Here is a 12,357-nt window from a genome sequence, read left to right on the forward strand (position 1 = left end):
CTGAAAATGGTTGTCTAGCAATGATCAACAACCAATTTAACAGAGCTTGAAGAATTTTGAAAAGAATAATGGGTAAATGTTGCACAATCCAGGTGTTCAGAGCTCTTAGAGACTTACCTAGAAAGACTCACAGCTGTTATCGCTGCCAAAGGGTGCTTCTTAAAAGTATTGACTCAGTGGTGTGAATACTTATGTAAATTAGATATTTCTGTATTTCATTTTCAATAAATTTGCAAAAATTCTACAAACATGTTTTCACTTCGTCATTACTGGGTATTGTGTGTAGATGGGTGAGAAAAAAATCAATTTAATCCATTTTGAATTCAGGCTGTAACGCAACAAAATTTTGAATAAGTCAAGGGGTATGAATACTTTCTGAAGGCACTGTAGAACACATTTTTGCTCTGTCACATGCTTTACCATGTTCCTCTCTCCTGAGCCCAAGGAGAGTGGGCCATCCTGTAGTAGGCCTTTAAGTCATGATCCAACTAAATAGTTGAAAATACTGAAGCTTTTGATCTTGCTGTGAGGTTACCTAGCTTGCTCTCACTAACAGTCACTAACCTTGCAGCCCACATTGAGTGGCTTGATGTTCCAAAGGCTCAACAGATCAAATGGCTCTTTCTACTTGTGTGAAGCTTTATAGATAAAAACACGGTGATGTTGTTCTAATATCTCTTTACCTCTGCCTTTCTTTCTCTACATCCCATTGCGCTTGCTCTCTCTGTATCTTTCTTTCTCTGTATCCCTCTCACCCTCTTCACCTCCTAACCTCCCTCTCTTTCTCTTTCTCTCTCTTCATATTTCTCTCCTCCAGACTTTTCAGCAGTCTAGGAGAGCTCCACACCATTTCCCAGAGAAGCTACGGCACCACCTACACCATCCGGCCTGGCAGCCGCTTTCCCGTTACACGCCGCACTCCAAGCCCTGGCTCGGGCTCCCCGGATCGTGGTGACCCCCTCAGCCGACTCCCAGGCTTCGGCCTACCCACCTCACCCACCACGCCGCACCACACCATCCTCAAGTCGTCCAGCCTCAGCCTGCACCATGAGCCCAAAGAGGTACGCTTTGTTATGAGGAGCTCCAGCGCCCGGTCCCGCTCACCCTCCCCGTCCCCTTGTCACTCCCCCGGGCTGGGCTCGCCCCTCCTGGCCCTCAGGCCCTTCCACCAGAAGCCCCTCCACCTGTGGAACAAGTACGACGTTGGAGACTGGCTGGAGAGCATCAACCTGGGGGAGCACAGAGCCGGCTTTCAAGAGCACGAGATCGAGGGCTCGCACCTCCCGGCACTCACCAAGGATGACTTTGCTGAGCTGGGGGTGACGCGCGTGGGACACCGCATGAACATCGAACGAGCACTTAAACAACTGCTGGAGAGCTGACCCCTGCTATGAGAGAGAGAGGTAGATAGAGAGGGAGAGAAAGAAAGGGAGATGGAGAGAGATAGATGGGGAGAGGGAGATGTGGAGAGAGAGGGAGAGAGAGGGGTAAAGAGGGAGATGGGGGAGAGAGAGAGAGGGAGATGGAGAGAGGGAGATGGAGAAAGAGAGAGAGAGGGAGATGGAGAGAGAGACAGAAACAGAGAGAAAACAAGAGAGAGCTTTTAAACTAGCTCCATTTTTAGGTGGAGCTAGTTTTCATTTTAGGTGCAGCTAGTTTTCATTTTTAGGTGAATTTGTTTTCATTTTGATGTTTCTGAAAGTGTACGTTTTTGTATTTATACTCTCAGCACTGCACTGAATGAGTAGGTGTTCAAAAACTTTTGACCGGTAGTGTATATATTTTTCCCCCTAACCATACCACCCCTCCCCAAATTGGAGTAAACTAATTAAATATATTTTCCTTTATTAAATTCCCCTAAGCCTACCACCCCTGCCCTAATTGGAGTAAACAAATGGATAACAATACTTAGACTTCTACTTTGAAGAAATTCTTTGCAGGAGAGAATCTTGCATGAGCTCCTATTAGAACATTTAATTTGTACCAGCTTCTGTTGTTGCTCCTCTAGTCACACCTTTAACCTCTCCCACAGACCATTCCTTCTTTGTACATCTCCTTCTCTTTCTCCCTCCATCCCTTCCCTCTATCTCTTTGCCTGCTGTTTTTGGCCTCAGAAGGATTCCCTGTTTGCATGAAGAAGGAGGAGGATGAATCTCTAACCATAAGGAAAGTTCAGAGATCTGCTCAGCTACAGCGAACACAGGTGTATAGACACAGTACTGACCTAGAACTGACATAATGTTGACATACTGACAGTACTGACATGGGCCTCTCTCCTCTCTGCCTGGCATTGTAATTAAACTACAGACACTTGAGCCCAGAGACGGAGCTCGCGTTGGAGACCACATAGGGAAAACTCCTCCATCCTGGGACCTTCTTGAGGACTGACACTGCTATCTATTATATTTGGAGAATGTTTAACCAACACTAGTGGCTTTTTCATAATCAAAACATTTTGCTTTTGGTTTCCAAAGGGAATATTATAGATAAATATGATATAAATGTATTTAAATAGTTTTGAGGGGGAAAAAAACGACAGAATGTTGAAATGAAGATATGTAATAAACTAAAGAGCATCTGACTCCTACTTCTAGACAAAGGACAGAGAGAAAACTTTAACATTTATTGAACCAATAATTTACTTGTTTTTACCAATTATATAAATATATATATTTGAAAAAAAGTTAATAGATATATACAAATTAAATTTTGTCATAAAATATACAACTTTAGTAAAACTATACATGGTATTCTATATACAACCCACTGTTGATGAACTGTCCTTACATGGTCACCCTTTCCTGAACAGAAGCATGAAAAGTTGCATCACATCTTGAAAAGAGGGTTGTGGTTTAATTTCTGTTTGTTTTCTTACGGTCTTCCGTCATACTGAAGGGCATCCCACACAGTGAGGGGTGTGACATCCCAGTTTAACCCCAGTGACCCTGTGACCTCAACACATACTCAGATATAGAGACATATATATACACACATGAACAGTCACATAGTCAAACAAATAACACCCTTACATTCACACACGCAGACACACACACATACACACACATACACACACAGTTCTCATCCAAACTAAGACCGGTAGCATCCTTACATACATCTGAGACCATGGTTTGGGAGAACAGATGTCTTAAGAAAGGTGTTTAAAAAAACAAAATCAACAATTGTAATGTGAGTTGCTTCTCTCAACAGTCAGAGACAGTGAGTGTCATTCACACAACAGCACAGCGTTAGATCCATACTCTCTGGGAGAACAACAATGGTGTGTTCAGGAGGAAGAAATGTTCTGAATACTGCAGATAGAACTGTCATGATAGAACTGTCATGATAGAACTGACATGATAGAACTGTCATGATGGAACTGTCATGTTAGAACTGTCATGATAGAACTGTAATGATGGAACTGACATGATAGAACTGTCCTGATAGAACTGTCATGTTAGAACTGACATGATAGAACTGTCATGATAGAACTGTCATGAGCGTCTTATAAAGAGCTGACATGATTTCCTATTATACAAGTTTATTATTGCTATTTGTAGGTAAAGAATATGTAGTATATTGGAGTGTCACAACAGTGAAGCATGTCTGTTCTCTATAATACATTTATATCTACATTGTTGTATAACGGAGTCCCCTGAATGGTGGACACTACAACCACTAAAACCTTTACTAGTCAACAGCAGCACTGAAACCTTTATGCTAAGTGAATATCTTTGTCACGGAGCCACACACCAGTCCAAACTATCTCTGTGAAACTTTATTTTGTCACCGTTTTGAGTAAGCGGGTGTTAAATTCAATGTTGTGTCAACGTTGTAGGGATAACGCTCACTGTCTCACATCGGACCTCACAGATGATTTCACTTCTGACTCTGGTGACATGGGTGTTGTCCCAAATGACATCCTTAACCCTACCGTGCCCTTCTTTTGATCAGAGATTTACATTTTGGGGCACTATATAAGGAAAAGGATATAATTTGGGACACTACCATACCGCCTGACTCCTTGGCTTTTGTGTTGGGTTGATTGTTGGTTTGTGTTTCTATAATGGAGGTGTGGATTTTGTAGCTCTTGGATTATGATGTTTAGAAGATACATTTTTCTATTCACTCACCTAACATGAATTTCAGAGTGAACATTAAGAAAAGGAGAAACAAAAAATAGTAGATCCTCTCAAAAGGAAATCTGAACAAAACACGAATATTTGCTTTTTATATTAATCACAAGCAATGTATATATATGATAGTTTTCATATACATTTTTGAAAATCAAAAATTCTATAGATATATATATATATATATGAATGTTTGGCATATATGCATAGTTAACCACCTAGGAAAAAAGGTGTGATCCGATTTTTATTATTTTCTATGAACTAGGAGATGATTTGCACAAAACAAGGTGCTAGCATTACAGCCACCCATCATTACAGTGCATGTATGCTGTGACTGGAGGAACACCCTGACTCTCTGTACACAACCCCCTCTCTGCTGTGTGTGTGTGTGTGTGGTAGTGTGTGTATGTATGTGTGCTGGGTGTGTATGTGTGTGGTAGGTGGTAGGTGTGCGTGTAAGTTGTTCAAACCCTCAAAGGTGGTCCGCTGTAGCCTTAATTACATCAGAGATTCCTGGCAGTGGCTGTGTCACACACGTGGTGCACACACTGAAATCCAGATGTATAATCATTACAGGACCCTTTGATATCTATTAGAGAGAGAGAGAGAGAATATACTGGGGAGAACTTCAATTTTTATTTATTACATTCTGTCTGTTCCTGTGTAGCCCCTGTCTGTGTGTGTGGGGGAATCGGCAGTGGGCAGGGTTTGGGCTGTGGCTTTAATGGGAGACAGAGACACAGACAATTACAGTATTACCATTTGCTCTACAACACCTCTCTATGACTCTGTCCATGACCAGAAGCACTGGCCCTCTGCTCCCCGTTTCATCCAGTTATACACTCTGTCCTCTTTTCCCTTTTCAGACGTTCAGAGTTTTTAAGGGTATGCTATGATGAGGTGATTTTGAAGAGGACTGACAACAAAAAAACAAAGAAGGAAAAACGTGCCAAAAAATAAACTTTCAATGGTATATTTTTCTTCTTCCTTAGTACTACCTTAGTCTGGATGTTGTTGAGCTGTTACTCACTAATATGGTGCCATCTCCTGGGAATCTTGAGAACTACAGACATTCATTTAGCTTCACTGTCTGGACACAACCTTTTTGGAGTGGAACTGCAGACGTTTTTATGTTTTGTAAAGGAATATATATATAAACTGAAAAATGGATTTTATGAGCTTGCATTATTAACATTTATATTTATATTTTTGAGACAAGGTATCAAAGTATTGTTTGGTTTAACTGTGATGAGTTATACAGCTTGTCTAACTGATGCTGAGAGATGCTGACATGGGTTTACACACAGCACATACATACACACATACTGTACACACATGCAGGCATGCACGTGTGCTCATATACACAGTGCAGCTTGGACTCCAGTTGCTTTCCTGGTTAGGAAAGAATCTAGTGATGGAGAACCTAGTTGGACCCCTCAGTGGGTTGACCACAGGTAGCTTATACAGATGCAAACACATGCTACAGGACACAGAGAGCTGAGGCAGACACGTCATTCACACCAATGAGTTTCTCTGTACGGTCGACTTCATCTTCTTTTCTAATCAACAAAGCACAATCTACATGGTGAGACGGAGTCGTGATTCCTATTGTTTAATCCAGGGGGATCTGGTAGACCCACCACTGGATCAAATGATCTTATCATCATTCAAAGGGGTTTTTCTTTCATTGTTGATTTTCTCCTTGTTTGCACTGTGAAGTTTAACAGGGTGGATCTATTACAGGCCATGTCTGGACCATGCCTGGCCCATCTAAACATCCCCTCCTCTTGATCCCCCAGGCATCCCATATCTTCTTCAAGACACTGAACTCCACACAGAACTGTAGCTTAGCTGAAACTAATGATGAACACAATGTCAACCTCAGTAGATTTATGTTATTCAATAGTTTAGCATTGTTGAATGAATCCTGACAGCATATGTCACATGTGGTAGGAGGTGAAAATGTGAAAGGTCAGATCGCTAGCTAACTAGAATAAAATAGTAGCGTTCACTTTGGTGCTATATATGTACAGATTTTCGCCAGACAGTGTTACTGTGACTATTTTAAGATACAGTTCTATGTAATCTCAGATACAGCAAGGGCATACTCAAGTGTAATTTTCCTGCTGAAATTCAAATGGTCTGTAGAGAGGGAAACACCTAGGCTACCTGCTTCTAACTAGCATCTGAGTGTCTACTCCCAAACGCACCGTGCTGAAAGGTGTGTGGGTATAGACTTGGAATAGAAGAGAGGACACACTGGCCATTGAGTAGATGTCTGGAAAAAGAACAACATTAAAAAAAAAATTAAACACGTTACGGTTAGTTGCACCATTGACAAGAACCCTTTTCACCCAGAGGCATGGTTCTCTTATCATCCATAAGGGAACATATAGAGAAGGGAGGCGGGGTAGTGAGGCTGAGGCAGGTCCAGAGACCTGAGTGCTGTGATGGCTCCACCACAGAGATCTATGTTTGTTATATTATGTAATACATTTATAATTAAAAACATGACTTCTGTGTGTCGGCTCCTCATTGGTCTTGCTGCTGAGATCTACTTTGGCCAGAGTTTTAGCTGTGCCAACTGCCATGTCAGTTTTGACCTGTGTTTTTCCCCTGGAAACTCAGAGACCCTTTGCAGCCTTGTGGCTCTGCAGTTTCCCAGTAGTCATTACAGAATTCAAAAATGTATTAATTGTTAACATTTGAGCTGTGCACATAAAATATTTATTTCTGAAGGTGGTTGAAATTACACTAACAACCTTGGCTAAAACCTTGAGAGTGAAGCACACGGGCAACAGAGACAAATTATCACAGTTCATAGGATACATGAGATATCTGATAAACAAAGGTATTTTCCATACGCAACATTAAATATGCAGTCCAGGATCTTAAGAACTGACAAATCCGTAACATATTGTACAAATTGGATTTTGTAACCAACATTTTTTATTACAGGACAGAACATATCATACAAAATGGATGACGTAGTACACAATTGTGCAACATTTTCGGGGACCCATTTGCCTCGTGATCACTACTTTCAAAACTAATGAATAATGCAAAACCACTGGAACATCACTTTAAGAGCTCAATTGAATCTGTATCTGCATTATAGCTCAATTTAAAGGCAATATTCCTGCATTCGCAGAGACTGCCTTCATTGTAAACGTTGCAAAATGTCAGCTCATTTGGAAATTACCTTTACATTTCAGCTCGGGATACCTCAGGGATACGGATTGAATCCAGCCTGAAGAGGTCTAATACACTTAGATCGAGAACCTCAGAAGTGGTCATTCGTTGTAGTTCTGAGGTATCTTCAGTACTTCTGCAACACTTTACACTGAGTGTACAAAACAGTAAGAACACCTGTTATTTCTATGACAGACTGACCAGGTGAAAGCTACTGTATGATCCCTTATTGATATCACTTGTTAAATCCACTTCAGTCAGTGTAGATGAATGGGAGGAGACAGGTTAAAGGATTTCTAAGCCTTGAGACATGGATTGTGTATGTGCGCCATTCAGAGGGTGAATGGGCAAGACAAAATATTTAAGTGCCTTTGAACCGGGTATGGTAGTAGTTCCCAGGCGCACCGGTTTGTGTCAAGAACTGCAACGCTGCTGGGTTTTTCACACTCAACAGTTTCCCGTGTGTATCAAGAATGGTCCACCACCCAAAGCACATCCAGCCAACTTGACACAACTGTGGGAAGCATTGGAGTCAACATGGGCCAGCATCTCTGTGTAATGTTTTCGACACCTTGTACTGTCCATGCCCCGATGATTTGAGGCTGTTCTGAGAGCAAAAGGGGTGGGAGGTGAGATATACACTCAGTGTATATCTAACCTGTACATTGATAACTAACCAGTAACTGCACTGGAATTAATTATTGGTGACATTGATGCAGTCTTTTACTGATGCAGCCAGGTCACAAGTGTTGAGGAGTAAAACCACAGAGTCGCTAATGCCATCACATGGTTACAAGGTACATTCATTGGTTAAGATACATTAAAGGCATGACCTATAAAAGCGCTGGCTTTACACTGTAGCACTTAAGAGCAACAATAGCAGCCTTTACATACATGTACTTCACTATCACATTGTACAAATCACCATACACATGCCACACATGGTAAAGGCATAAGAGGGCGAAAGCTGATGACAAAGTAGCAAAGAGAGTTCACATTCACAGTTTCACTTTGCTATCATAAAATAGCAAGAATAGGGATTATAGGTATAGAGCGTGTCCCACATTTTACAACGCATCACATTCTAGATTAACCTCAAATAGCCTGCGTCAAACACTGGCACACGTTCACCATGCCTGCCACAACATCTATCCTACAATGTTTGTTCTCACATCAATAGAATGCCCCAGCTCTCATAGGTCACTACTATTATATGGCTCATAGGTTAACATTTTCTGCAGCATCAGCCCCACAAAAGCATGTCTCTTCCATGGCATAAAATAAAACAAAAAAAATACAAATATTAGGACGTAAGGACAACATGTCCACAATGTGAGAATAATGTGAATATAACATATCCACAACATCAGTTACAGACTCTGGAGCACAGCTCTCCCATGGCAAAGAGGTATCATGTCAACACAGTTAGGATAACATATCCACAGCATCCATAGCTGCAGTGCAGTCAGAATCTGCCCTCATATTCACAATGCCAGTATAATGTAAAGATAATGTGTCCATAATGTGAGGATAATGTATCCACATCAACATCCAGCCAGACTCGGGGCTCTCTGGTTTCAGTCCCTCAGCCATCTCTAACGACTCCTCCTTCTTCTGCTCCAGCTCAAAGTTCTACAGGTCAAGGATGAACAAAAAAACGTATTATTAAAAGGTAGACTCAGCGATATGACGTGGATGCAGAAAGTAAACAGCATAGTGAGTCAATTTCCCCAACAACTAACAGCGTTGAAGCGAGGCTCAACTTCTCTGCCGTTTTGGTCCCGTGGCTACCACATTGTAAAAGTGTGAAGTAAACCCGTGCACATGCGCAGATACTGTGTGTGACTGTGAAAAAATGACATGCATCTTGCTCATCGCAATATCTGCAGTGCTGCTTGTGGCAATATAATTTAGCTGAGTCAGCCTGCTAAACGACTTAAAGGTAATCTTATCCAGTCAGTCAAATACATCGAGCGAAGCTGGTTCTGGCATGAATTCAAGTCAGTCACATGTTTAGTAAGCTGACAGTATCAGCTGAGTTTCTGATCAATCAGACATTGAACACACATGATGGCACTTCTTTCAAATAGACCTCAGAAAACTGCTGCCTTCTGGTTCTGCTCTTCTGTTTATCAAGGGCATGGCAGATACTCTGCTCCCTCACCCCTAGCTTTGTTTAGGTTCATTACCTGAGCATTTCCTTGGGTGGGGAGCAACCTTGAAGAGCAGACCCTAAACGCTGTAAATTAAGGAGATGGAAACAGCAAAAGATAAGTGTACAATATCAGTGAGCTAATATCCAGAGAGGGAAATATGTACTGTACCTCCAGCTCCTGCATTACTTCATCCATGAAGTCACTAGAGTTCTGCTTGTAAGACATTGCCATTTTGATTGTTTCTTTGAACATCTGGGAAACATTTTGAAAGACAGAAAAGGGTTTTCCAAGTTTTAGTTTTATTAAGCAAAGGAATATAGTATACAGAGTATTGTGTGTCTCTTAAGGACAATGTTGTCCATCCTCACCTTGACTAGGTTGGTCCCATCAGCAGCAGATACAAAGTACAAAGGAAGTCCCTGCATCTTGGCAAAGTTAAAGTTCCTCTGGGTCACCTTCATATCAGCTGCAAACAACAGAGTAAAAATACAAATAAAGTAAAAATAAAATATTATTAGAATTAGCCTGTGTGGCTGGACTCACCATCTATCTTATTAGCCACCACCACACAGGGGATCTCAGGCCTGTACTCCCTCAGGCCTGTACTCCCCTCAGGCCTGTACTCCCCTCAGGCCTGTACTCCCCTCAGGCCTGTACTCCCCTCAGGCCTGTACTCCCCTCAGGCCTGTACTCCCCTCAGGCCTGTACTCCAGCTGGTCAGGTTCTTATAGGTGATCTTCCTCTGCACATCAAACACCTGACAAAGACAAGTACAGTCAATGATACAGGCTATGACATAAGTATGAGCCTTGAAGTAATGTTATTGTCTTAGCAGCTAGTGTGAAGTCTTACCATGATACAGGCGTGAACCTTGTGATAGTACGAGGGATGCATGCTCTGGAACCTCTCCTGTCCGGCCGTATGCCAGAAGTCTTTGGGGCAGACATAAGCACAAACACAGCTGAAGGCAACCAAACAGATAGCAAGTCAACCAGATAACATAATGTCAAGATTATGGTTCACAGCAATAACCAATCAGTTTACTATAGCCTTAACAACTCTTCAGTCTAAACCAGACATGTTGATTTACATTTACATTTAAGTCATTTAGCAGACGCTCTTATCCAGAGCGACTTACAAATTGGTGCATTCACCTTATGATATCCAGTGGAACAACCACTTTACAATAGTGCATCTAAATCTTTTAAGGGGGGGGGGTTAGAAGGATTACTTTATCCTATCCTAGGTATTCCTTAAAGAGGTGGGGTTTCAGGTGTCTCCGGAAGGTGGTGATTGACTCCGCTGTCCTGGCGTCGTGAGGGAGCTTGTTCCACCATTGGGGTGCCAGAGCAGTGTACCGTTTTGACTGGGCTGAGCGGGAACTGTGCTTCCGCAGAGGTAGGGAGGCCAGCAGGCCAGAGGTGGATGAACGCAGTGCCCTTGTTTGGGTGTAGGGCCTGATCAGAGCCTGAAGGTATGGAGGTGCCGTTCCCTTCACAGCTCCGTAGGCAATCACCATGGTCTTGTTGATAACAAAACAATTGATAAACATACCTACTAATACAGCCTTGCTGTCGATGGTGGTAGTGTATTTGTAGAGCGTCAGGGCATAGGTTGACAGCTGCTGGGGATGACTGGAGAACAAGTTAGGGAATAGAATAAACAACTTTGTCAACACTCTATACTGTAGCTACACATTGCTGGTCAAAAGGCCTGTCGGCACACTGGATGACTAACCTGCTACAAGCCAAATCAGTTACTGCATGAACTATTGAGAAGGCATTGGGTTTCTTTCAGTTTAATACTATCAATATTAGGCAACACAAAACGTTACTTAGTTAGCTACATCAAGCTAAAAGACTGATGAATTTCTTCTGCGATCATGCAACACTCAAAACCCAATTACAGAAATCATAGATGAGAGCGCCAGTGTGAGAAAGGATACTATCCGTCTATCAGAAACCTCTCCATCAACCTGTAAAACAAAGAAGCAGTTGTTAACATCTTCTCCTGGGTCACAAACAGTAAGCACTACTGCTGATATAAAATGTAGTTACCTTTACTGAGAACGTTCAGCATCTTTAAGATGTATTTGCAGTGACAAAATGACAAGAAAAAGATGGCATGCTCCCTATCTAATTTACTTGGATTTTCCCACTACACTGTCTCCAAGGCAGATTATCTTGATTTCTTCATCTGCATCATATTTATCTTGGTCCAGTTCAGGAATGCCACTGGCGTCCCCTGCCATTCTACCTTTAGGAGGGGGGGCGGGGGGGGGATGAGCTGCGTCTCACAGCAGCTTAGCTAGTTAGCGAACGTAAACTAACGTTAGCTAGTTACAGTAAAGTATGTGGCTAGAAGTTAGCTAGCAAAAGGAATGCACTTAGTCTGTGATTAACGGCAAGTAATCGCTTAACGTTAGCTAACTAACTAGATATAGCTACACATATTTGCATGCATTTAATTAAAATATGACCCAAACCCATTCGAAGTCATGTCTAAGTTAACTTATTAGCTAGCTGTCGAAACGGGCATGTTTTCAACCCGACGTTGGTTAGCTGTCTACAGTAACGTTAGCCTAGCCAGTGCACTGGCTACCTGTTAGGGTAGCTAACATAACACACAGTCAGGGATATTTCTATGTCCCTGATATAACGCTATATCTAGCAACCTGCTTTAGCGGTCCGTAGTCTAGCAAAATAAGTAGAAAAACGTTACCGTTGGCAAAACGCTAGTTTTCAAAACGTTGTAGTTAGCATCTTCATGTTTTTGGAGCAACAGCTTCCTCCGGAGAATTTCTGTTTCTATGCAACGCAGACGCTTAAAGGCCCCCTTTTTTGTACGAGGCTGTTCCTATTATTGCCTGAAAATTGGTT

At 42.0% G+C, this 12,357-nt stretch overlaps 2 protein-coding genes across 7 annotated transcripts in view; one reads left to right on the forward strand and one right to left on the reverse strand.

Moving 5' to 3' along the window:
- Positions 1-6,650, forward strand: part of LOC106561231 (SH3 and multiple ankyrin repeat domains protein 3) — a 417,309-nt gene extending 410,659 nt beyond the window's left edge. The window contains exon 27 of the mRNA XM_045688739.1: positions 818-6,650. Coding sequence (XP_045544695.1) covers positions 818-1,382 — 565 coding nt within the window. The 3' untranslated portion in view covers positions 1,383-6,650. The remainder of the gene's footprint in view (positions 1-817) is intronic.
- A 395-nt stretch (positions 6,651-7,045) lies between these two features.
- Positions 7,046-12,303, reverse strand: LOC106561230 (RAB, member of RAS oncogene family like 2B). Of its 6 annotated transcripts, none has more exons than XR_006757039.1 (9): positions 11,536-11,992; positions 11,424-11,453; positions 11,033-11,112; positions 10,331-10,410; positions 10,022-10,235; positions 9,847-9,944; positions 9,647-9,730; positions 9,512-9,561; positions 7,046-8,954 (listed from the first exon to the last, which is right to left on the reverse strand). XR_006757039.1 is itself a non-coding variant. In XM_045688260.1 (9 exons), exons 2-9 carry the CDS (start codon positions 11,447-11,449, stop codon positions 8,748-8,750), a joined length of 687 nt encoding a protein of 228 aa, XP_045544216.1. In that variant the 5' UTR covers positions 11,450-11,453; positions 12,200-12,303; the 3' UTR covers positions 7,046-8,747. The 6 variants fall into 6 exon arrangements, 1 of the variants encoding a protein (XP_045544216.1); XM_045688260.1 differs by lacking the exons at positions 9,512-9,561; positions 11,536-11,992 and adding an exon at positions 12,200-12,303 and having other exon boundaries at positions 10,022-10,078; positions 10,181-10,235; XR_006757037.1 differs by lacking the exon at positions 11,536-11,992 and adding an exon at positions 12,200-12,303 and having other exon boundaries at positions 9,847-10,235.
- Positions 12,304-12,357: the final 54 nt, after the last annotated feature.

This window comes from Salmo salar, chromosome ssa10 (assembly GCF_905237065.1).
Source record: "Salmo salar chromosome ssa10, Ssal_v3.1, whole genome shotgun sequence".
Classification (NCBI taxonomy): domain Eukaryota; kingdom Metazoa; phylum Chordata; class Actinopteri; order Salmoniformes; family Salmonidae; genus Salmo; species Salmo salar.

Coding starts and splice junctions, on each gene's coding strand:
- LOC106561230 (XM_045688260.1), bottom strand. CDS start 11,449: ATGGAGAGGTTTCTGATAGACGGATA. Junction 11,113..11,423: donor AGGTTTCTGATAGACGGATA/GTATCCTTTCTC, acceptor CTTGTTCTCCAG/TCATCCCCAGCAGCTGTCAA. Junction 10,079..10,180: donor CCTGACCAGCTGGAGTACAG/GCCTGAGGGGAG, acceptor AGGGGAGTACAG/GCCTGAGGGAGTACAGGCCT.